Here is a 25,473-nt window from a genome sequence, read left to right as displayed (position 1 = left end):
TATGTATTTTACATTTGGGGATCACCTCTCCCACCTTTATAATCTCTTTGCCTTCCCTCCTTCAGATGGGCATAGGTAATCCAGAGCAACCCCAATCCATAGTTCAAAGAAATAGGCAAAGTGTTCATCAAATGCTTTTATTTCAAGGACCAATACTTTCCCCATGTCCTCCTTTCAGGAGAAAAGCGATTCAGGCAAATCCCTATATCTAGCTGCCTTTTGCCTTCATGCTTGCTATCATATCATGCACTTTCTTGTTCAGGGCTCCTCCATGGACCCCCTTTTTGCCCATGAGAAAGATAAGAGCTTTGGAAGATTTCCCAATGCAGATGGACCTACTGTCACCACCTTTGGTTCGGGTGTCCATGACAGCATCTTTTTCTAATAACAAGTTGTCACGGATCACACTGCACTTTTTTCCAGCAATGGTGATCCCAGTTTGTAGGAAAGATTTTCTATCCTGCCCAGTGATCAGCCCAACTTCCTGAGGAGAAATGGCTGCCAACAGACCTCCTGGTTTAGATGCCCATACACACTTATTGTCAGAATGTCCAACGATTGCTATGTCTTCAATATTCTTGTCTTTCAGGACTGTATTGATGTAAGCTTTCCAGTCTCCCATGCTGCTTCAGCTCTTGTGGCTTCTTTAACAAGCACTTCTTCTTTGGTCTCAGGATGTGGGATATTTTTTCAGATTAATCCTAAAAACAAAATCTAGATGTATTTTTAAAAAAATCCACCTGCTTTTCCCTAGGGTATCACCACCATGCTCCTGTAATTTCAAGTGATGTCATTAAACCTTCCAAAATATCATTTTGGAGCAACAAAATTACTTCCATATTTTTTCCTCATAAACAAGCTTTAATTTCTTGAGAACCTCAAATGGTTTGATTTCCCCCTTTTAAAAAAAGATTCAATAGCAAGAAGCCCCCCAAAAACAGAACGTTATGCTCCTGCTTACTGTAAAAGTGTAGCCCTTGAAGGACCTGTTCTTTAAAAAATACATCATCCCACGCACTCTTAAAAACATCTCTGTATCCATAAAGTTATATATACTATCTTCATCAAACCAGATTGCAAGACGATTTACAGGAATGTAATAGAATTACCCCAAACTGTTTCCTCCACAATTTCTAATAAGGCATAAAATAGCAAGCACAAAGTTTAAAATTCAAGCCATTAAAACAACTCCACCAGAGCAATGCCTGTAGATAAAACAGGTGAAAGAGCTGTATTGTTATAAGAGTGATAATGATGGAGTTAAATTAGAAACATCCTGGATCAAATCCCTACTCAACTATGAAAAGTGCAGTTTAGGTTGTCTTGCAGGCTTATAAAGCTTGAACAGATGAAAAAGTTAATTCCTAAAAGAAAGATGAAATGTAAATGTAATAAATCAAGGCCCCATTTCTTTTTTTATGTCTCGCAGAGCCCATTTGGTAACCAGTACAACAGTAGAAAGAAAGCTGCTCATGTTTTTATTTAGTACTATTATACTAAAGGCAACTCCATATGTAACGCCTCTTGTAGACCAGCTGGGAAGTTACCAAAATAAAATTATTTCTGTGTAGAAATAGTGGGTGAATCAGCATAGCTACTAAAAGTATTTTCTATGTCACAACCACCATCAGTTGGAGCCCTAAAAATAACTATAACCGGAAAATCAATTCCAGTTCAAAATTGAATCTTTTCATCTGGGGACGCCTCATAGAGAACTAGCTGGTTACTGTCTCCCCAAACAAAGGAAAAACTTACTTGAAATACCTCCAGAGGTAACATTAGCTTGAGGAGTTCCACCAGTTGGGATGAAAGGACTTGAAAAAGATGCTTTTGGGAAAGTGGAAACCTCAAATTCTAGCTCAGAAGTCTGGGCTCATGGAGAGCTGGAAATAATCTTCTGGGCACTTGAAATCTCAGGTGTCAAAAAGACAGAGATCATACCCACCTAGCCAGCCAAAGGCACTCTGAGCTCACAAGGCAATTATTGTTGTATTTATGCTTCAATTGTTGCTAAGGCCCCCTTTGTGACATCAGAAGTATCTTCCCCACTGCAGGCAACCCTTTATGACCTCATATCACCAAAGAAAGCAGATGTCTCCTTCCTTCTTTCTAGCTGTCTTGAAAGGAACAAAAATATTTCTTTTTTGCGTTTCATTTCCCTGGAAGGCATACAGTACTGTAGGGATGTAGAAATAGGCTTCAGGATTTCAAATGGCTGACTCAAGTCTTGGATGTAATCCCCACAGCTCTTTATAAAATTATTACTGAACTGTAATTTTTAATGGAGTAGAATAGTTAAGTCCTTCAACAAATGGAAATGATCATATTTATTGAATGTATCTGCATTTATGTTACATTTTACATTTATTGATTTTTAATTAGGTAGATTTTAAAATACTTTAATGGAAGCTGATCAAAACTTAATTGTAATAGAGTTATAATCAATAACGGAAGTTAGGTTATATTTATTAAAGATTGTAGCTAAACAAGGCAATTAATTTCTTTAGGTTATTTAAAATCATGCTGCAACTGTGCAAAGTAACATTATGCAACATGAAATTATTCCTGAATGTATATTTTGAAATAAATTCTATTGATATCGACTGGTTTAAAAGAAACACTAATTCAAGAATAAATTCCATCATCTGTGTGTGCTTGATGCCAAAGGCTCTTGGTGGCCAAAATAAATAAAATAAAATGACATCCAGGAAGGAAGGAAAGGAGGGAGGGTTGGAAAAAATGGCCTCCTGAAATATCCTCCTGGGTTCAGTTCCAAGTGGAGAAAAAGACACTGGAAACATGGAGGCTGCTTTGAAAGATGGTTTAATGGTGGACAGGACCACATAGCTTGAGGGCTTGAACAGAAAAGGTGATCACATGCTTCAAGATGTTGAGTGAAGAAGAAGGAAAAGAAGGGGCTTGCTGGGTTTTTTATGCTCTGTTCGTCCCCAGACTCCCCACCTCTCTGTTTCCTGTTCCTGTGTAAGAAATGTATTCTGATTGGTTGTCAGGCTCCCATGGGGCCATGCAGGGGCAACTCTCTAGGCTGTGTTTTGAGTCCAAGTTTGGTTGAGTTCCCAGATGTCATGTGGTGAGTTTCTGTAGAAGGCTAATCCTATCTTTATTATGTAAAGTAGACTAGCTCAGGCTTTAATGGCTCATTGACAAAGGTGATGGGGGCAGGAAGCTGCAGGGAGCTACTCTTGTCTTTAAAAACATGCTTCTCCCTTTTCACATCCAGGGAAATATAATATTGGGCCTTCTTAATATTTCCCAGGATGTTTTAGTTTTCCAAGAGGGGTGAGTTTTAACTTCCTACAAAAGGAAGGCACACACATTCATACATAAATACACAAACATACATATGTATGGATCTTAAAATTTTGCAAATCCTTTGGAATTTTCAATATTTTGGCATAAATATGACCTCAATTGTGATGATGCAAGTCCTAAAATTAAATAAAAAACCCAATTGAACAAATGAGTCAAAAATATGATACTTGTTCATTTATTCATTGAGGAAAAGGTTCCCAAATTATATGTTTGTGGCAAAGGGGTGATTAGCTCCTCTCTCATGAATGCCACTGAGCTTCCACACTCTAGAAGGCCATGTCCTGGAGTTGGTTTGTACAGCTAGATTGTTCAGAGATTTGAACTAAATTCTGGCTGCAATCCTGTTGTATTTGTACATATCCAATAAACATTATGTCTCCTCAAAGTGTTTGTGACTGATAGCAGCACAGAGTTTGAGAGGCCCTGCTTTAACCTAATCTGGCTCATTTGCCTTCCAGTTAAATATTAATCTTGTAAATTGACTAACTCAAACATAAACAGGAGAAAGAGAAGAAATTGAGTGCTTTGTGCTAACCCAAACTGTTGCAGAAATAATATTAAGGAACACAGCATTGGTGTCCCTTATTACAATACCATCATTTGTGCATGTTTCTTGGAATCAGTTGTTGAGAAAGGGAAAATGAATTCTGGGTTGAAAAGGAGTGGTATGTTGGCATACCACCAATATAGATAGCAACATTTGGTTACTGAGCTATAAAAGAGATTAACAATCCAGAAAGCCAGGTTGTTGGGGTTTTTTTTTGGGGGGGGGGGGGTTGCATCTGTCTAGAATGCTTTAAACCAGTTGTGGAGAAAATACTTAGATTACAGTAGATGTCATATATTTCCCGAGAAAATGGTCACCGGGCTTGGAGTCTTATCTAGTTTGCTTTTATGCTTGAGATTCCACGTATCTGGTTACTGCTATGAAGACAGCTGGAGGATCAAAACCAACCCGTCAAGTTTTCATGCAGAACAACAAAGTTGGAAGGGATCTTGAAGGTCATTTTCCTTATAAATTCAGCCATCCATTTGCATTCAACTGTTTTCATTTTAAATTCTGGTGCACAATACTGTGTTTAACGCGGTCCTAGCCTGCCTTCTATTAAACGACAGGCTTTAGGTACCCCAGCCAGCCAAGGCGCAACAAGAGACCCAGCCGCTAAGTAAACCCAGCCTCTCTGCCGCCCCATAGGTTTATTCGGCCGAGCTCCAGCCCCGCTCTCCGGCCTCCGGAATGTTGAAGGGACGGGTAGCTCCGCCTGTTCCAAACGAGCGGCTCTCAAAATCTTCCGCCCCGCTACGGCGCTGTTTCTGCACGGTTTTGTTCGCGTCGTCGCCATGACGGGCTCCCGTTCGTTTTCACTGACGAAGCTCGGGCTGAGCCCGCTCCCCGTCTCCGCCGCCCTAGCTGTGCTGGTTACGCTGGGAATGGCCGCGGCTTGGTACTGGCGATGGAGGGACCGGCGAAGGCCGCTGCGGTTGAAGCAGGTGGGCACGGTGTCCGGGCTTTTCATCTACCCGATCAAGTCTTGCAGGGGCGTAGCCGTGCAGCAGGCCGAAGTAACGAAGTTGGGGCTCCGGGACGGAGATCTGCGCGACAGGTAGGGGTTCGGAGGTCGGCGTGGGGATGGGGCACGAGATAAATACGTCCACGTCCGTCGTTTTGGCTGGGAAAGGAGCAGCTCTTACTGCCTAATGCGGCATTGCTTCAAGCAAGCTCCTAGCATTACCATTACTTGGTGTAGCTGTTCTGAATTTCGGGTCACGTTCTCAGAACTGGCTGCATTGGGCAACAAGTAAAGTCGCAACTCCTGGTTTAAAACCTCAGAGGCTGAATTTTTATTCAAGCATTAATCCAAAATCACATCAGGTTTGAAGTGACCTACATATTTTTCTCCTTTTCTTGGTGTGTGTTTCTGCATTAATTAGTGGTTCTTCCAGGCAGGGCTTTTATTTGTTGGGATAAAATTAGCAATTTTAGGGAAGCCTCTTTCCTTGGTGACCTCTCTGTATTTTTCTGCACCCTCTTGTGTTTCTTTCCTTACCAGGTAAAGAAAAATCAGTTAAAACGAATCCTCAAACTTTGTATACTGTGATTTCCTAAAACGATACATGCATTTGTGCAATCTCCCCCTCCAATAAAACTAGTGATTTCAAGAAAAAAATGAGATAGTTGCATTTTAAGCTTAAAGTTTACTATAGTGGTCCCTAATGTTTGTGACACTAAACCAGGCTACTACTAGCAGTTTATTTTGGCAAGGCTGAAGCTGGTGTGCATAGGAGAATATGTTTTGACAGCACTTCCAGTTGGCATGCACAAGCACCGCTACTTGAAAACAAACAGATGACAGCTCCTCCTTAGGCCATTTTGACTGACTGTTTGAAATACCTTTCAATTGTTTAAAAGCAATTTGGAAGATCTTCAAAAATAAGTAATAATAGAAATACTTGAGAAGTGTATAAGTGGAAACTAGATACTTTATGTTTAGAGATTTATGAATTACATGTGGCTGAGACATAGTGATTATCTCATAAAAGCTTTAGATGAAAGAACATTGAATCAGAGTTAAAACAGTATTAGAAGAATAGTTTTTACTATTTCAGTGAATGCTTCCATACTTCAAATTAAGAATGACTATAAAGGAATTATTCCTCAGATGGGAATCTATACATAGGTTGGTGTAGTAGGCTATGAATTGTAGAGTTTTTGCAGAAAGCAAGGGGTTGGATTTAATAGCTTAAATGCCCCCCTTTTTGTGATTTGATTTTGCGTTTTTTATTCTGATATGGTGAATAAGGATACTCCATAATATACCTTACTGATTTGATCAGGATTAAATTATGATAGTTCAAGAGCTTCAAACAATGCAGATGCCTATGCATGTACATACAGAATTTTTTTAATAGCATGTAAATGTACATACAAAAATAAAAAATACTTCTGAAAGTTGCATTCAATTTCCTCTCATTCCTTTCCCCTTTTGATGATAAGCCTCTTCCAATTAATAAAACAAAAATAATGTGGGTTGCCTTGTAGAAATTCGACCAGGGTTGGATTATTTACAATCCAAACAAGGATAAGGATCTAGTTTTTGAATGCTTAATTGCAATGCCAACTTCTTATGTTTGTCCAGGATTTTCTTTCCCCTTTTTTATTTACTCTGACACAAATGCTCTGCTAGATGGATTTTCTTCTTTTTTCATTTTGCTGTGATGCATTTCCTGGCAAACATTTACTCTCTGGATAAGCTTCCAAAAGATCTAGTTAAGAGCCTTTTTTTCTCTTAAAAGCAAAAGTGTGCAATTTACACTTAACATTTTTAGAGGTTGAGAGTTCAAAGTGACATTGTGAGTAGAGCTAGATCTTGGTTGTTTCTTTTTTCATCTGCTTCTCCCTCAGAACTGTAGAACATTGCTGAAAATTGACCCATATGTCATGAGTGGGAAGAACCAGAAAATCCCACTAGGCTACTAGTGCCAGTCTTATCTTAAGGAATGTGCTCTATTCTCACCTATCTAATATGTCTCTGTTGATAAGCAATTGCATGCACACTGTTTTTTCATAGCGCTCAGAATAAGTTAGTCACCTGAGTCCTCAAAGTAGAACTTTTTCATTTATTCATTGGAAATAGTATAGAAATTAATGCTAAATTAGCAGTCTACTGCCTACCATTCACATTTTAGCATAAGTTACGTTTTGAAAGGTTGAATTGTTTTTAAGTATTTAGAATAGTTTTATATGTTTTTAACTTAGATGTTGGCTTGTGATAAAGGAAGATGGACACATGGTGACTGCTCGACAAGAGCCTCGACTAGTATTGGTCTCTATCAACAATCAAAATGGCTATTTGACTCTGAGTGCTCCAGAAATGAAGGATTGTCATATTCCAGTCAGATTGTCAACCAAAAATCCAGTACGGGATTGCAGGTATTTTTTCTTATATTTTTTTCCAATTTCTCGAACAGGGAAAAGGTGACTTATATTTAGAAAAAGTACAAAATTAAAACTCTTCACAGTTCTGCATTTCTAAACCGGTCTAGTATCTTCATGATTGCTTCTAGAAAATGCTTAAAGAGATGCTAGTCTCATATATCTTGTATCTCCTTAGTTTGACTCTTATATTAGTCTTGGGCCAACTGACTTTAATAAACCAGTTTAGGATCTATGTCCCTCATGGGGATACCAACAAGAAGATTGATCCCCAGATAATTAATGTATTCTTTTTAATGTACTTATCAAGTTAACACAGAATGTGTAGAGATATTCTCAGCTGATTAATGCAATCTTAAACATTGAAGATAAAAATCCACATTCTAATTGGAGGTATTAAGAATATATAGAAAATAAATAGAATAACATAGAGAATCAAATCTTTTAATTAAATGGAACTATTTTTGTCCATTCATAACCTTTCTCCACATAGCATTCCTATTGCTATCGTGCCTGAGTGATTGCAATTTATCTTTGGAAGGACAGGACACATTATTGCTCCTGCCTTTAGTTCTTTACATTTCAGAAGTAAGGTGGACAAGCTTCTATCTATTACCAGCAGAACTGCTGTAGATTTTCTGGCATGGTGTCTTTTTTTCTCATCCCATCAATAGTTTATCATATTTAACTTACGTTTGAATCGACCGTTGACTTACCTGAACGGTCCTTCTATGTGTGCTGCGAGGGGAATCCAAGCATGGATTGGACTTTGTCCATTAGCCTTGAGACTGAGTTATGTAAATTGGTGACCACGCCTCCACTGGCCGGATGGGCTCAGTTTTCGTACGAAGTCAACCGTTTATTGATGTATAACAAGAACAATGATAACGTAACAATAATAGTAGTAATGAAGGCCGTAGCCAAAAGGCATACAAACATAGTCAAGAAAAACGCAAGTCATAAGGAAATAACATCTGACACAAAGCGGTAACATATCAATGAAGATAATGAATTTTAAGACATGACCACCTGGCCAGCCAAAGCTGCGGGCGGGTTTGGATTCCCCTCGCAGCACACATAGAAGGACCGTTCAGGTAAGTCCACGGTCGTTCTCCTGTGTGCTACTTGGGGAATCCAAGCATGGGACATGCCAAAGCAATTAAGGTCCAGGGCGGGAACCAGGCTGGCCAGGGTCCCCCACAGGGGGGAGCACCTGTTGCAATACACGCCGCCCGAAGGACGCCTCAGCCGAGGCATACACATCAACCTTGTAATGTCTGCTAAATGGTGATGGTGTAGACCAGGTGGCTGCTCTACAAATCTCTTCCACTGAGGCTTGCATGGCCCAGGTGGTGGCCGCACTCCTGGTAGAGTGAGGGGTGGTGCGCCTGGGAACCTGCCGGGATTGACTGTCATAAGCAAGGGCGATGCAAGCCTTCAACCACCGCCCTATCGTATGAGAAGAAACTTTCTGTCCCATGGAAGATGGTTGAAAGGAAACAAAGAGTGCCTCAGACCGTCGGAAGGACGCTGTACGCTTCACGTAGCGGCGAAGAACCCTGCGCATATCCAGGTGATGCCATTGGCGCTCCTGCGGATGAGAAGGGTTGGGACAAATGTCCGGAAGGATGAGTTCCTGAGCTCTGTGGAACAGCGTGTTGATTTTTGGTAGAAAAGCTGGGTCCAAGCGGAGAACAACTCTGCTGGGGTGGAATATACAGAGATACGCTCGAACGGAAAGAGCCGCCAGCTCGGAAACCCGCCTGGCTGATGTAATCGCCACCAAAAACACTGTCTTAAGAGTCAATAGTCGAAGACTGATGGAAGAAATAGGTTCGAAAGGAGAGTCCATAAGTGCCCTGAGCACTAATGACAGATCCCAAGTAGGGTAGCGGTGCACGGTCGGAGGTCGGATATTGGCCGCTCCCTTCAGGAAGGCCTTGACGAGAATGTTGTGACAAGGAGCGTCCTTGACCTCCCCCAATCACTGTGGCAAGAGCCGTGACCTGCCTGCAGAGCATGTTGGGTGCCAAACCTTTGTTAAGACCAGATTGTAGAAAGTCCAACACTCGGGACACCGAATCCTGGAGGGGGTCTGCCCCAGCCCGCCGGCACCACCTGCAGAAGGCCTGCCAAGTAGCCTCGTAAATTCGAGTGGTGGAAGGTCGGCGGGCCGCCTGAATCGTACTGATGACCTCGCTGGAATACTGAAGGTTTGTCAGAATAGACCGCTCACGTGCCACACGGCTAATTGTAGCAACTGGGGGTTCGGATGAATGAGGGCCCCCTGATGGAGCTGGATTTGATCGTCCGGGATCCTCCATGGGCGGGAGATCGACAGATGCACTAGGTCGGCATACCAGGTCCGCCGGGACCAAATCTGAGCCACCAGGAGGACTTCTGCACGTTCCGACAGAATCTTCTGGATGACCGCCGGGATCACTGGAAGAGGCAGAAAAGCGTAAAGGAGGCCGGCCGGTCACAGGCTGCGCAAGGCATCCACTCCCTCCGCTCCGGGGGTCACATACCTGGAGAAGAAACGGGGCAGTTGCGCATTGTGAGGTTGTGCGAACAAGTCCACCACCGGACGGCTGAATCGGAGGGAAATCTGCTGGAAGAGGTCTGGATGTAACTGCCACTCCGCATGATCCACTGTGGCTCTGCTCAGCCAATCCGCCTGGACGTTGGCTACGCCTGAAATGTGTTCCGCTCAAAGGAACAACAGTCTGGACTCCACCCAATGATGCAATTTCTCCACCTCCATCATGAGGGCTCTGGAATGCGTGCTCCCCTGGCGGTTGACATGCGCCTTGGAGGCCACATTGTCTGTCAGAATCAGCACGTGTTTGTGAGTCACAATGTCCTGAAATTCTCGCAGGGCCAGTCTGATGGCCCGTAGCTCTAGCCAATTGATGCTGTTGGATAACTCCCGGTCCGACCAACGCCCCTGCGCCACCCGATCCAGGGCATGGCCGCCCCATCCAAACAGGCTGGCATCTGTCGTAACCTGGATTCGTTCCGGTTCCTTGAACGGGCATCCTTTCAGGATCTTGGAGGACGCCCACCATCGAAGGGATCTGAGGGCTTTGGGTGAAAGACGGACCTTGAGTTGAGAATGACTGGTGTGAGACCTTTGATAAGGAAGCAGGAACCATTGGAGTGGTCGTGCGTGAAACCTGGCCCAGGGAACGATGTCGATGCAAGAAATCATCTTCCCTAACAGCTGAGAGAGTAAAGCCAGGGGCACGAGACGCAAGGCTGACACCTGAGAAGCCAGCCGTTGGATGCTCTGTCGCCTTTCCAGAGACAGGAAAACTTGGCAAGTGGCGGAATTGATGACGGTCCCTAAGTGAAGCAGCATTGTAGTTGGCTGTAGATGGCTCTTGGGAAGATTCAGCACGAACCCGTGCCTCCGCAGGGAGTCCATCGTTACCTGAAGATCCCATAGGGCCTGGTCCCGGGATGTTGACAGGACCAAGATGTCATCTAAGTAACAATTCACTCTCACCGGAACCGAACAAAGGGAGGCCGCCACCACCGCCAGGAGCTTGGTAAAAGTGCGGGGCGCCGATGAAAGGCCGAAGGGCAAGGCCCTGTACTGGAAATGACGGCCCGCAAAGTGGAAGCGCAGGAACCGTCGATGAGCCGGATGAATGGGCACATGGAGGTACGCCTCCTTGATGTCGATTGATGTCATCATGTCGCCTTGGCGGATGGATGCCAGGATGCTTTTCAACGACTGCATCTTGAACCTCTGGTACTTGATGTACCAATTGAGTCTTTTCAGATCTAGAATGGCTCGCCCTGCTCCTGAGCTTTTGGGCACCAGAAAAAGGATGGAGTAAAACCCTAGACCTTCCTGCCCCTTGGGAACCTGTTCTATTGCTTTGATGGATATGAGATGATTTATTTCGGCTTCCATGAGGCGCCGCTTTACTGAGCACCTGGGAACGGGGCACCTGATGAAACGTCTTGGAGGAATGGAGAGAAATTCTAGTGTGAGGCCCAGCCTCACCACCTGAAGGGCCCAGGCGTCTGAGGTGGTTTCTGCCCATTGATGAGCGAAGGCCAGCAGACGCCCGCCCACTGACTCTTCCCCCGCGAGTCACCGGTACCTCCGAAAGGACCCGTTTCCCGAGCCACAAAAGGATCTCCTGTTGTGGGATTGCGCCTGGTGCTGTTGGCGTCCCCTATCTCTGCCCCCCCACAGTCCTGGCCGTGGTCCTGTGACTGGTGAAAACCCCTGTTGTAATGGGGAACAAAGGGGGCCGCTGCATAGCCAGAATAGCCGCCCCGAAAGAACTGGCGTCTGTTGTATGGCTGCTGCCGTCTGGTATTGCGCCCTCCCGAGGAAGGGAGGACCTTGCGCTTGTCCCTAGTCTCTATGAGAATGGGATCGAGAACGGATCCAAACAAAGCCCTGCCCTTGAAGGGCATGGATGCCAGGTGCCATTTAGATTTAATGTCAGCCTGCCAATGGCGGAACCACAAGAGGCGACGGGAGGCCACATTGGAGACTACAGCTCGAGAAGCAAACTTAGCAGCATTAAGCGTGGCATCCGCCGAAAATTCCAAGGCAGCCATAATTTTAGTAACGTCCTGGTGAAGGCGCACCTCGTCAGGGGCTAGCCTCTCCTGCAGCTGCTTAAGCCAGAGCACCGAGGTCCTATCAAAGAACGATGCCGCAGTAGCAGCACGTAAAGCCCAGGCCGCGGCCTGGTGTGTCTTACGAATAACCGTCTCGGCCTTACGGTCCTCAGCCTTCAGACCCTCAGATATCTCAGATGGAATCAGGGCAGGGGAAGCTAGGGCTGCTACTGGCTGATCCACAGTTGGAAATTGCAAAAGGGTCTCCAAATCAGGGGTAGAAGTGTACAGCTTCCTGTCCCGTTGCTAGGTGGGATAACTGCAGTTGGCTGGTCTCATTGCTTTTGAATGAGATCCATGAAAAGCTTTGGAGAAGGAATCACCTCCTGCAATGAAACTGGCTCAGCAAAGAGGCGTTCAGTGGTGTCCAGGCCTACAGCAGAACTATCCTTGGGAGCTACCTCTCCCATATGGGTAGTGGCCTTAGCTTTAAACAATAAGGACTTGAACAGACTAGAAGAATTAGGCTGATCAAAGATCAGGCCTTCATCATCAGAGAACTCCCTATCAATCAACTCCCCTTCCTCCACCAAGGCCGAATCCTCACTATAAGTAGAGGGAAGGGGGGAAACAGGCCCCGTCTGCAGATCAGGCAGATCCACCTGTGGAGCTGGGAGAGAAGGCCCACCCTGGGTGCTAGCCACCACCGGGGCCTGATTCCTCCGAAACAGCTCAGCATCCACACCCCTGGATATAGCTGCAGATAGCTATATAGCCTATCCATAGCCTTCCATAGGCCTTAGGCCTGCAGCAGTGGGAGTAAATGTGGCAGAGGGCCCAGCACGTGGCATAGAGTATATTGGAATAGCCTGGGCCTCGGGCAGTGCTGTGGGGAGCTGGATCCCCAACCCCGCCCCAGATTCAGGGATAACAGGCAAGGAACGATCTGGAGACCAGGTCTGGAGGCCTGCAGGTTGTGGGGCTGGCGAAATATGCTGAGGTAAGAGCGTGGGAGGGGAAACTCTACCCTCTCCAGAGGCTTTAGATGGTGCTTTAGATTTATCCTTCTTTTTGTGGCTCTTATCCGGAGCTCCGGAGGTCTCCCTGGGCCTCTGACTGGTGGCCCTAGAGGTGGCTCTCCCAGGCCTTGAACTAACCCCCACTTGGGCAGCACCCTGATTATCAGAAGAGGATTCAACTGTACCTCCCACAGTAGAATGATCAGCCATTGCAATGAATTGAGATTCGAAAAGACTCAAAAGGCACAAAGCACAGAGTTCACTGTAAGGCAAAGAGACCGCGTGGCCAGCAAGGCAGCAGGAAAACAACTCCTCCCCAAGGCACACAAAGCCGAAGTGAGGGAATTGGGAGGGGCCGATGAATCAGCAACTGCAAGAGGAGGCAACGCCCGGTCTCAGCAGTGCCTGCGTCAGAAACGGCCCCAGCATGGCGCCCGACAAACGAGTGCCAAATTCAAATCGTAAGCCACAAGCACAGTCCCTTTAGGCTCTCAGGGGGAAAATAATGCCGGAATCGCTGGTGCGCTGCCCTAATGTGATCAGCATTCCGCAAAGGCAAACCTCGCCGCGAATGGCGGGTAACTCCCAGTGGCAAGAGAAGAAAAGCTGCGCCGCGAACGGCAGGCAATTCAAGGACCCCGAGGCTCTTAACGCAGTGGGGGCTCTTAAATCTCGTCGCTAGCGCCAGCCGAAACTCCACGCTGTGCAAGAAAGCCCCATGCCGGCAGGAACAAAGCGCTTGCCGCCCAGCCACCTGCAAAGGTTCTAATCGCCTGCGGGGAAAACTCAAGCTCCAAACGGTAGAAAAATACCTGAGCGGTAAAAGGGGGGCCATAGAGGGAACTGGCAGACAGCGAACTGTCGCCTCCCCATCGCAGATCTTTTCCACCAACTAAGTCCATTAGTTGGACTTAGGGAAGCAGGGAAATCCAGAAAAGGGGTATAAATTTGTCTCAGAAGTCTGGAGAAGAATTGATATACGTCTCGTCGGCTGGACTGAGTTAAGAAAACTGAGCCCATCCAGCCAGTGGAGGCGTGGTCACCAATTTACATAACTCAGTCTCAAGGCTAATGGACAAAGTTAACCCATGCTTGGATTCCCCAAGCAGCACACAGGAGAACTTATAAAGATGTAATTTCCATCCCCTTCTTCAGTCCTCATTCATATATTCATACACATCATTTGTACTAGTAAGAAACATGATATTACTTTACTTAAAGATTATTCAGAGAACGCTTCTGGTGAGGCATGAGAATCTATGATTGTGAGGGAATTATGGCTCAAACAGACAGCTGCAAATGAGGTCCGGACTTCCAAAACTTTCTTTGGAAGAAACTGAGATCTGGAGATTGCCCATATGTACTTCAGACAGTTGGTTTTTGTGAGTAGACAATAGAAACCATTGTTTTTGCAACCAACTGCAATCGCTGGAAGTTGTGGGTTCCATCATGCTTTGAGCCATAAATGCAGCCTCCAGATTCTACAAACCACATCCTTTTCATCAGTTTCATCACATTTTACCTTTCTCATTGCTCCTTTAAGATTGAAAAACCTTGGAAATCATGTCTACTAGTTGTGTGGAATTCTCTTCAATCCATTTAAAAAGAAATAGCGTCACATTTTTCCAGCTTTGTAAGATCTTTATTTTTTTGCAATTTCTTTTAAATACAGCAAGGAGGCGATTTCAAAATTGTTTTTGTAAAGCTTTTATAAATGTGAAGGCTTTGTGAAATCAAGTTGGACTTTGAAGTTAATTAGTAAGCGCTCCTGTGTGGGAAAATATATCTTGTTTACTTATCAGTTGCACAATAGTTGATAGTAGAAGATGGCTAATTTCAAGAAATTGTTCAGTTTATGGCCTGTGAAGTGCTTGGATTTTTTCACCCTTTACTGGAACCAAGTTACAGCAAGATGAACAAAATCCTTCTGGGGATAAACTGAAATGATTTCTAAGATGGATTTAACAATTACAGTTTGTTTGATATTTCCCTCCCCCCCCCCCCCCCCGGCCGCTGACAGACTGACAGAGGTTTCCACCAAGGTCCTCTGTTCCGGCAGGAACAGAGGTTGAATCCCATGGTTAAGATGTCTGACAGATCCCTTTAAAAGAGGATGCTGCCCAACCATTCCTCAGTTGCATGTTTACTTGACTTGCAATAAAGAGCTGTTGCTACTGAAGCCTTTGTGTGCCTCCTTTACCCAATCTAACAGAGTTTAAATAAATAGAAATACTGGATTTATAAATGCTACCCTTTTAAACTGAAATATAAGAGATTTACTGGAGTTATTTCATGAAATTACAAATGGACTTGAAAGATGATAAGAACTTTGAGAGAAGAGGGAAAGTTATTTAAAGAAAACAGGAGTTAGAAATTTATTTATGGAACTTAAGTGTTTTTTGGGGGAAATGAAAATACATACTTTGCTAGCATTTTCCCAACCCCTCTGGAGAGTTTCTGAGCCTTCTAGAAGAGAGTGAAAATGTGAATGGATTAACATTTGCCCCTGCTTCCAAGGATTTTCTTAGCCTTCTGGAAGGGAGAAGAATATACCACCGGTCTTTGCTAGAGTTTTCATTAGATTTGTTTGAGGTTTGTTCCTGAGAGTGAGAGAGAATGACTGTACTGCCTTTTTGAGGAAACTAGCAGAGAAAATGTAAATGGCAATCACTTGATCACAGTAATAAATGCAAACAGATTGCCAACCACTCAAAATGCAGTCAAGTTCAGAGGAAGGCCAACAAAATGGTGAAGAGTCTGAGAAGTACTGTTAAGTTCTTTAAATATCTGAAAGTTTGTCAAATATTTGAAAGTTAGAAGAGGGGGAAGGGACTTATATCTGCTGTTCCAGAACAAATAAGTTAAAACAACCAGGATGAGAACCAGTGGGTTAAAACAATAAGGAAGGAGGCTTAGATTAGACATTAGGAGGAATTTTCTGACTATTTGAACTGCCATCCTATGGAAATGTGGCTACTCCTTTGTTAGAGGTCTTCTAATAGAAACTGGGTGGTCATCTTTCAGAGAATCTTTAGTGAATCCTGCACTGAGCAGGCAGTTGGACTAATTTACATCTGTGATCACTTTCAGCTCTGTAATTCTATTAAATGCAGTGGTGGTATTCAAATAATTTAACATCCAGTTCTCTTCCCTAATGATTTATTCCAACAACCAGTTCACCAAACTGCTCAGAAAGTTAACAACCGATTCTCCCGAAGTGGTGCAAACTGGCTGAATCTCACCACTGATTAAATGTAATTGTAGTGTGTAGCAGAGATCTTATTAATGCCTTTCACAATTCTTTTAGGATATTTGGCTTTGATGTTCAAGGCAGAGATTGTGGAGAAGATGCCGCTCAATGGATTACAGCCTACTTAAAGTCAGAACCATACCGCTTGGTTTGTTTTGAACCAAATATGGTTCCAAGGAATTCAAAAGATTTAATGGAACCTTTTCGTCCCACTGATAAGGTGAGCTTTGATCAGTGGTACACGTTACAGTATAAGTGAATCTTTTTTTCAACCCATATTCTTTTTTTATCATGTACTCAAAACAAATTGAATGTATTTAAGTGTGTAATTATTAGTCATATTCATTTCTTTATGCACATGCAAACAGAGCTAATCTCCAAACTCTATATAGAATTGGACCTATAGTAATTAGTATTTGAATGAAATATTACCAGGCAGAACCAGGGCAATAGAGAGGATTGCAAAGTCAAAAACATTCCGTAAGAAGGTGATGCTAGACTATTTCCATAATGCTGTCAAGAAAAAGGCAATTGAGTTTCACTTAAACTTACTGTACACTTATACACTGTCTGCATAGGAATGGTGATTGATGCTAAAAGACAAATATAATGGAATAAATGTTTTAAAAAGTACCACTGTGTGGGAGATCCTTTTGCAAGGAGAGCAGCCTTGTAATCAGTTTCCAAGTGATGGATAACTGGGTTCTTTGTTGTAAAACCTGAATAGATTTGATTATCATGTGACAAATCTATTTTTTCTTCAGCAAATGACTGGTCGGATATTTTAATACATCATTTAATGAGACTACCAGAGATCACAAATACTCCTTGGTTTGTTGTTGTTGTTGCGAAGTCGTGTCCGACCCATCACGACCCCATGGATAACATTCCTCCAGGCCTTCCTGTCCTCTACCATCCTCTGGAGTCCAGTTAAGCTCATGCCTACTGCTTTAGTGACTCCATTCAGCCACCTCATTCTCTGTCATCCCTTTATTCTTTTCCCTTGGTTAGTCCTTGGTTAGCAATGGCAATTGGGATTGGAATTGTCATTGCTAAACAATGCGGTTATAAACCACAATGTAATATGAATATGCTGCTTAGTAATGGGACTACTGATTGTCGTTAAGCAAAGTCCTCACATGACAGCATATGACTCCTCCTCCCCGTACAGACAGTTATTTTGGGGCTGCTTCCTTTTGTGCTACAAACTGACCATCTCTTTGTATTTTGTGTAAATGTTTGACATTATTCATTTATGGAATATGCTTCTCTTAGATTGCCTATTCTGACTGTAGTCCTGTCATGCTTCTCTCTGAAGCTTCTTTGGAAGAGCTTAATTCTAGAATGGAGAAGAAAGTTCAAATACATAACTTCAGGCCAAGCATTTTGGTCACTGGTTGTGGTCCTCATGAGGAGGTAAGGTAGGACATAACTTTTTAGTTTATATATAGAATAATTTTGCACTTACATATGCATGTAACTGTTTAATAAAACATTTTTAAACTTGTGCTTCTCACAGGAGTCAGCCAGGAAGTTGGCTGGAAATCTAGAAAATGAACATACTGCAGGCATTAAATTGGGGAAACGTTCATGTTATTGCCAGTTGTCTTTGCAGTGAAAGGAAGCTTTTTTAAACTTTAGTATATTCCTAAATTAATTGAAGGGGGAAGGTGTCTAGTGTGGGTAAAAATAATAATGGTAACCGTGCTGAATATAATATTTTTAAAATCATTTACTTCAATAAAAAGTTGTGATGTCAGTTATTTCCCCTGGCAAGTGGAAATATCAATCTGCTCTTTATTTGGTCACAGTGAATTTCTAGGTTGAAGGTGAAATCAATCCTACAAAATCAGTAGTAAAAACAAAATGCATGATGAAGCAATGCAGTAAGGGGTCTAATTTACTTACACTGAAAAATAGAATTTAAAAATACACTAAGTATCCTTTTTTGGAGAAAACCAAAGAACCTGTGTGGCAGACTAGTGTTCCACAGCTTTAAAGCTTTAGATTAGGTTAAAGGTTAGTTTTCATAAGTAAAATTCATTCCAAAAATAAGTGCCATTGTAATATGTAGCAAAAAGTAGTATTTGGAGAAATTACAGTATTGATGATTCCTATATCAACCAGGCATATTCGCCATACTATGTTTTCTTTTACTCACACACATATATATAGACAGATAGATAATTTCAAAGTTTTCTTCTATGCTGGCAGATTTGCAAAAGTCTTCTGATCTAGCATGATTTTTTTTCCCTGGTTCCTCTTTTCCCCAATGCCATTCGTCAAAATCACCTCTGGAAGGTTAGGATAGTGGGCTCCAAGCTTTCTGGTTTGGCAGTCCAATTTGGGGTGGGGAGAGAGGGAATGGTTCTGTATGAGTGACTGGCACTCACACAATGCGAGCACAAATGGAGCATCACACGTAAGCCAGTGGTGGGATTCAATTTTTTTACTACGTGGCTTGGTGGGAGTGGCAGGGGAAGGATACTGAAAAATCTCCATTCCTACCCCACTCCAGAGGAAGGTTACTGCAAAATCCCCATTTCTCCCCCATCAGCTGGGACTCGGGAGGCAGAGAATAGATGGGGGGCAGGACCAGTGGTGGGATTCAAAATTGGTTACTTCTAGTTCTGTGGGCATGGCTTGGTGGGCATGGCAGGGGAAGAATACTGTAAAATCTCCATTTCCTCCCAATCAGCTAGAACTTGGGAGGCAGAGAATAGATGGGGGTAAGGCCAGTCAGAGGTGGTATTTACCGGTTCTCCGAACTACTCAAAATTTCTGCTACTGGTTCTCCAGAACTGGTCAGAACCTGCTGAATACAACATCTGACGTAAGCCCAAGCACCTGTCACTCGTGCAAGTGAAGTGTTTGCCCACCCATTGCTTGTGCAGCCCAGTTTCAAACAGACCACTTCCAGTAGTGGGCCATGGCCCAGGGGTTGAGGACCCTTGGGTTAGGAGATTTCCTGAAAATTGGGGAACTGGTGCAAGGGATTGAAAAGGGTAGGAATTGTCCCCATACTTTCTGCAGGTGGGAATGTTTCAAATAAAATTGCCTCAAATAGGCAAGCAAATACCATTTATGAAACAGAATTTCAGGTTGTACAAGCAGCAAAGCTTGACCAATGTTTTGCAGATACAAGTGTAAGTGATTATAATGTACATATATTAAGTTACTATCAGGTGTATCACTTTATTTTCAGACTAGATAAAATTGACATTCTATAAAATTGAATAGTTAAAACTCAAAGCAGGGAACATATTTTGACCTTCGTCTATGAAATGCATCACTCAGAAGTATTATTCTTTCCTTTTATTGGTCTCTTTTATGACATTTATGTTCATGTCAGAAAGCTCATAATAATGCAAAAGTCATATGAGCAAGTTGAATTGCCTTGGACTTAATCCTTATATTTTTGTAGGACACCTGGAATGATATTATAATTGGAAGCGTACAAATGAGAGGGACAATGGCCTGTCCCAGGTATGCATTTTTTGTTATTCTATTTCATGGTTGAAAATAATTTAAGGTTGTGGTTACCTCATTCAGCTTTCTCGTTGTAGGTGTATTCTTACAACCGTTGATCCAGATACCGGCATCATAGACAGAAAAGAACCTCTTAATACTTTGAAAAGGTAATAAAATATTTTGACATCTTTAATACAATTGATGAAAGCCACTTTGGTGTAGTTTAGGTATTAGGCTAGAAACTAGGAGTCTGTGAATTCTAATCCCACCTACAGCAGTTGAGTGATCCTGGTCCAGTCACCCTCTCTCAGCCCTTAGAATGGAAGCAATGGCAAACCCATTCCAACAATGTAGCAAAAAAATCCAAACCCTGCAAGGATTTCTCTAGGCAGTTACCAGGAACCAAGACTGATTTGAAGTTAGACATCCACACACATTATGTGCATGATTGTGATTTTTTCAAATGTGGCAATTATCTTTGCACATTTGGGAGGCTAAAAATTTATTGAGAACAACTTTCCATAAACTGGTACCCTCCATATGAGATGAGACTTTCCGTTTTCTGGATGGCAATTACATTCCCAGTGTGCCTGGAGGAAGCAAGTTGGAGAAACTGGAGCAAATGCAATAGCAACATTTCTTTGTTTTGTGAATTTTTGCTACCTCAGAATTCGTTAATAAAATTAGGCATTTCATGAATGAAGGTGAATATAAGTGTCCCAAGATAGGTAGTTCATCTTCAATGTTTCAGTTGTCTTACTTAGTTTTCCTCTTTAATGTTCTTAATCTAAATAACTGAAATGAATATTATTCAATTAAAAAAATGAAAATACAATTTCAAGTACAATGCAACTTTTAAGAATGTGTGTTATACTAAAGTCCAACTGAGTTCAGTTTAACAATAGTCCAAACAATTATGTTTAGATTTCAGCTTTAATTTTAGACTTTCAAAATAGCTGTTACTATGCGATTGTGAGATTTTGTAACAATCTGGAATTTCAGGCATGTAGGAAATTTATGTTTGGTAGCTTCTTATAACAAAGTTATCTGCTTATTTTAACTATTTTATGAGTAATTCATTATGACCTTATTTTTTCTAATAGTTACCGCTTGTGTGAGCCTTCTGAGAAGCATATATACAAATCAAGCCCTCTGTTTGGATGGTACTTTGGAGTTGATAAAACAGGAACGCTTAAGGTTGGAGATCATGTTTACAAGATAATGTGGTGATAGAAATTTCCAAATGGAAATGCATTTTTGACATCTTTTAAATATCTTTTTTGAAGCTATTTTTCTAATGAAAATTTCCTATCTTTAATCTAGGAATACATCCTGTAACTTTTTAAATGCAATTGTATTGGTGATAAATAAATGATTTTCTGCTTTCTAGAATTGAGTCAACAACATTGTCGTAGTTCAATTCTGTATAGTAATTAATACATAATGATTATGGAAAGCTAATGAGAGGTAAAACGAAGCATGAGCCATCAATGTGATATGCTGCAGAGAAGACAAATGCAATTTCAGACTACATCAAGCTGACGTATAATTTCCAAATCATGGGATATATAATTATTCCACTCTGGTTTTTTATGGTTTAGTGCTGTGACTGAGACACTTTAAGGTTTCAGAGAAGTTTAAACAGGTTCAGGTTCAGAGAACATTAGCAAAGATGATTAAAGGATGAGAATGTAAGATTTTTGAAGAGAGATTGAAGTAGGTGGGTGTGATTACCTTAAGAAAAGATGGTTGAGGGGGATATAATAACCCTGTTCATATACCTGAAAGGAGATATGGAAGAAGGTCAAGACTGTTATCTTTCTTATTAATGGATTTAATTACTGTATTTTTCGGAGTATAAGACACACCTTAGTATGAGACGCACCAAGGTTTTGAAGAAGCACATTTTTTAAAAAAAGTTTTTTCACTCTGCAAAGCTCCCGAAAACGGGCCCATTTTTTTCAAAAAAAGGGGCATGGATAGCCTTTAGGAGGCTTATAGAGTACTCCTGTGGGTTGGGGAGGAGCAAAATTGAGCAAAAAATGGCCCGTTTTTTGCTTATTTCTGCCCTCCCCAGCACCAAGGAGCACTCTAAAAGCCTCCTAAAGGCTATGCACAGCCATTTTGGTGAAGAGGGTGGGGTTTTGGGAGGCAAAAAAATGCTGTATTCAGTATATAAGACGCATCCAGATTTTCAGCCTCTTTTTTGAGGGAAAAAGGTGCGTCTTATACTCCGAAAAATATGGTAAATAATAACTGACTTAAGATATAGGAGGGCAGGTTCCCATTAAGTATCATAAACACATTCCTAGGTGGTTCTACTGTTATTGACATCTGCTGCCTTCTCTTAACCTTTAATCATGGTTTTTAAAATTTCTCTATTATTATTTTTATGTATTACTGTTTTATTGTTACTTTTTTGTGAGATAGGTAGCTATATAAATTTGATGAATGAATTATTGAATGAATCAAGGAATCAAGAAATGAATCAAGGAATGAATGAATCAATACTAGTTTGATAACAGAACCAATGAAATGAGAGATGGTGGGGTGCTTATCTGGTTGATGTGTTCATGCAGAGAACCATCTGTCTGATATGGTTTAATTTGGATTCTAGCACCAGACAAGGATTTGGACTTAATAGCTTAAATGGTTTCTTTAACTCTGCAATTCTAAGTTCCAAATTCTTCACTGTCAGTCCATATTTTTATGTTTTATAATTCTAACTCTTACTTGGAACTTATGATAATGTCAAGTTTGGATAGGCATCATGTTTCCTAATTTCTTTTATATTCTTCACAAAGATAGATAAAATATGCATCGATAAGTTTTCTTTATATCATAATTTGTATCTGATTTATTTTTAAGAGATCAAATTACTAACATTTGTAATATATGCTGTTGCTTATAACAATATTATCAAGTTACTGAATGTAAACTTTGGAAGTGACATGGGAATTACTTGATTTTTAAAAATAAAAATATAAAACATACAAGTGCTTTTCCATGTGATTAATTATCTGAAGTTATTGAAAGAATATATTAGCAAAAGTATTAATAATCTTATTTTGTCTAGTAAGTCTGATTTAGGGAGATTACTAAGCTTTTTTTTTTTTAGAGTTTTATTGGGATTTATATGCCGCCCTTTTCCCTGAGGGGACTCAGGGCGGCTTACAACCACAAGGGAGGGGGGTGCAGTGTCAAAAACAGAACAGTATGTGAACAAAGAAAACATAGTAAAAACACAACTTTCATTCAGCAATCAAACACTCGGGCGGGTAAATTGGGAACCTATCCCCAGGCCTGCTGGGAGAGCCAGATCTTGAGGGCTGCGCGGAAGGTCTGGATAGTGGTGAGGGTACGGATCTCAACGGGGAGGTCGTTCCACAGGGTCGGAGCTGCAACAGAAAAGGCTCTCCTCCGTGTGGTTGCCAGTCGGCATTGACTGGCAGATGGAATTCGGAGGAGGCCCAGTCTGTGCGATCTAATTGGTCGATTTAGGGAGGTAATCGGCAGAAGGCGGTCTCTCAAGTACCCAGATCCACTACCATGGAGTGCTTTAAAGATGGTCATCAGTACCCTGAAGCGCACCCGGAGACCAACAGGTAGCCAGTGCAGCTCGCGGAGGACAGGTGTAACGTGGGCGAACCGCGGTGCGCCCACTATCACTCGCGCGGCTGCATTCTGGACTAGCTGTAGCCGCCGGATGCACTTCAAGGGCAACCCCATGTAGAGCCCATTGCAGTATTCCAGCCTAGAGATCACAAGGGCTCGAGTGACTGTTGTGAGAGCCTCCCGGTCTAGGTAGGGCCGCAACTGGCGGACCAGGCAAACCTGGGCAAATGCCCCCCTGGTCACAGCTGACAGCTGGTGGTCAAAAGTCAGCTGTGAGTCCAGGAGGACTCCTAAGTTGCGGACCCTGTCTGAGGGGTATAAAATTTGACCCCCCAGCCTAAGCGTTGGTGTATTAGCCAAATTATTGGGAGGGAAGCACAACAGCCACTCGGTCTTGTCCGGGTTGAGTACCAGTTTGTTAGCACTCATCCAGTTCCTAACGGCCTCCAGACCCTGGTTCATCACGTCCACCGCTTCATTGAGTTGGCACGGGGCGGACAGATACAGTTGCGTATCGTCCGCATATTGGTGGTATTTTATCCCGTGCCTCCGAATGATCTCACCCAGCGGTTTCATGTATATGTTAAATAGTAGGGGGGATAAGACCGAACCCTGCGGCACCCCACATGTTAGGGGCCTCAGGGACGATCTCTGCCCCCCGACCAACACCGACTGCGACCTGTCCGAGAGGTAGGAGGAGAACCACCGTAAAACAGTGCCTCCCACTCCCACCTCCCGCAGACGTCGCAGAAGGATACCATGGTCGATGGTATCGAAAGCCGCTGAGAGGTCAAGGAGAACCAGGATGGACGCATAGCCTCCATCTCTGGCCCTCCAGAGATCATCGGTCAATGCGACCAAAGCGGTTTCTGTGCTGTAACCAGGTCTGAAGCCGGACTGGAAGGGGTCAAGATAACTAGCTTCCTCCAAGGCCCGTTGAAGCTGGAAGGCCACCACCTTCTCAACAACCTTCCCGATAAAGGGGAGGTTGGAGACAGGACGAAAGTTGTTTAAAATGGCTGGATCTAAAGATGGTTTCTTCAGGAGGGGTCTCACCACCGCCGTTTTAAGTACGGCGGGGAAGTGCCCCTCCCGAAGGGAGGCGGTCACAACCGCCTGGATCCAGCCATGTGTCACCTCCCTGCTGTTGGCAACCAGCCAGGAGGGACACGGGTCCAGAATACAAGTGGAGGCACTTACAGCTCGAATGGCCTTGTCCACATCCCCAGAGGCAACATCCTGGAACTCAACCCAGAGATGGTGTGGCAAGTGGTCCTCCTGTGTCTCGGCTGGATCTACTGCGGTGGAGTCCAAGTCCGATCGAAGCCGAGCTACTTTGTCCGCCAAGAATTGAGCATAGTCCTCAGCTTTACCCTGCAAGGGGTCTCCCGCATCCCTCCTATTAAGGAGGGAGCGGGTTATCCTAAACAGGGCGGCTGGGCGTGACTCGGCGGACGCAACCAAGGCAGAGATGTATGATCTTTTTGCAGTTCTTAGTGCTCGGACATAGTCCTTGGTGCAGATAGTTAAAAGTGCTCGGTTCGACTCGGACTTATCGGACCTCCACAGGTGCTCTAGGCATCTCCTCCGGCGTTTCTTCTCCCGGAGCTCCTCGGTAAACCAAGGAGGCCTCCGGGATCCACTGACCCGGAGGGGCCGTAGTGGCGCAATCCGGTCAAGAGACTCCGACGCCGCCGAATACCAAGCGGCGGCCAGAGTCTCCGCCGAACTGTGGGCGAGAGTATCAGGAATAACCCCAAGCTCCGTCTGGAACCTCAACGGGTCCATAAGTCGCCTGGGGCGGAACCACCTGGTCGGTTCCTCCTCCCTACGGTGGGGGTTTGGCCTCCGGAAGTCAAGCCTCAGTAGGCAGTGGTCTGACCACGACAGGGGTATGATCTCATTACCCCTCAGACCAAGATCACACATCCACTGCTCCGAGAGGAATACGAGGTCGAGCATGTGACCCGCTGCATGGGTTGGGCCCCGAATTACTTGGGTCAAGCCCATGGCTGTCATGGAAGCCATGAACTCCTGCGCCCCATCAGAGCGTTCACCGAGCGATGGCAAATTGAAATCCCCCAGAACTATAAGCCTGGGGAACTCAACTGCCAGCTCGGCTACTGACTCGAGGAGCGAGGGGAGGGATGCTGCAACGCAGTTGGGAGGCAGGTACGTTAGCAGCAAACCCACTTGACCCTTGAGGTCCAACTTTATCAGCAGGGACTCACACCCGACAAGCTCCGGAGCAGGGACCCTACGAG

General features: G+C 43.5%; 2 protein-coding genes across 2 annotated transcripts; one reads left to right on the top strand and one right to left on the bottom strand.

Annotated features, from left to right (window-relative positions):
• Positions 1-131: 131 nt before the first annotated feature.
• PFN3 (profilin 3) lies at positions 132-8,023 on the bottom strand. The gene is made up of 2 exons (XM_032215626.1): positions 7,984-8,023; positions 132-701 (listed from the first exon to the last, which is right to left on the bottom strand). Exon 2 carries the CDS (start codon positions 620-622, stop codon positions 209-211), a length of 414 nt encoding a protein of 137 aa, XP_032071517.1. The 5' UTR covers positions 623-701; positions 7,984-8,023; the 3' UTR covers positions 132-208.
• MTARC2 (mitochondrial amidoxime reducing component 2) lies at positions 4,245-21,449 on the top strand. The gene is made up of 8 exons (XM_032215625.1): positions 4,245-4,335; positions 4,529-4,937; positions 7,091-7,264; positions 16,181-16,343; positions 17,399-17,539; positions 19,548-19,609; positions 19,690-19,761; positions 20,698-21,449. Exons 1-8 carry the CDS (start codon positions 4,260-4,262, stop codon positions 20,822-20,824), a joined length of 1,224 nt encoding a protein of 407 aa, XP_032071516.1. The 5' UTR covers positions 4,245-4,259; the 3' UTR covers positions 20,825-21,449.
• Positions 21,450-25,473: the final 4,024 nt, after the last annotated feature.

The sequence above is a fragment of the Thamnophis elegans genome, chromosome 4 (genome assembly GCF_009769535.1).
Source record: "Thamnophis elegans isolate rThaEle1 chromosome 4, rThaEle1.pri, whole genome shotgun sequence".
Lineage (NCBI taxonomy): Eukaryota > Metazoa > Chordata > Lepidosauria > Squamata > Colubridae > Thamnophis > Thamnophis elegans.
Note: the sequence above shows the minus strand (reverse complement) of the source record. Positions and strands in the feature narration are given on the sequence as shown.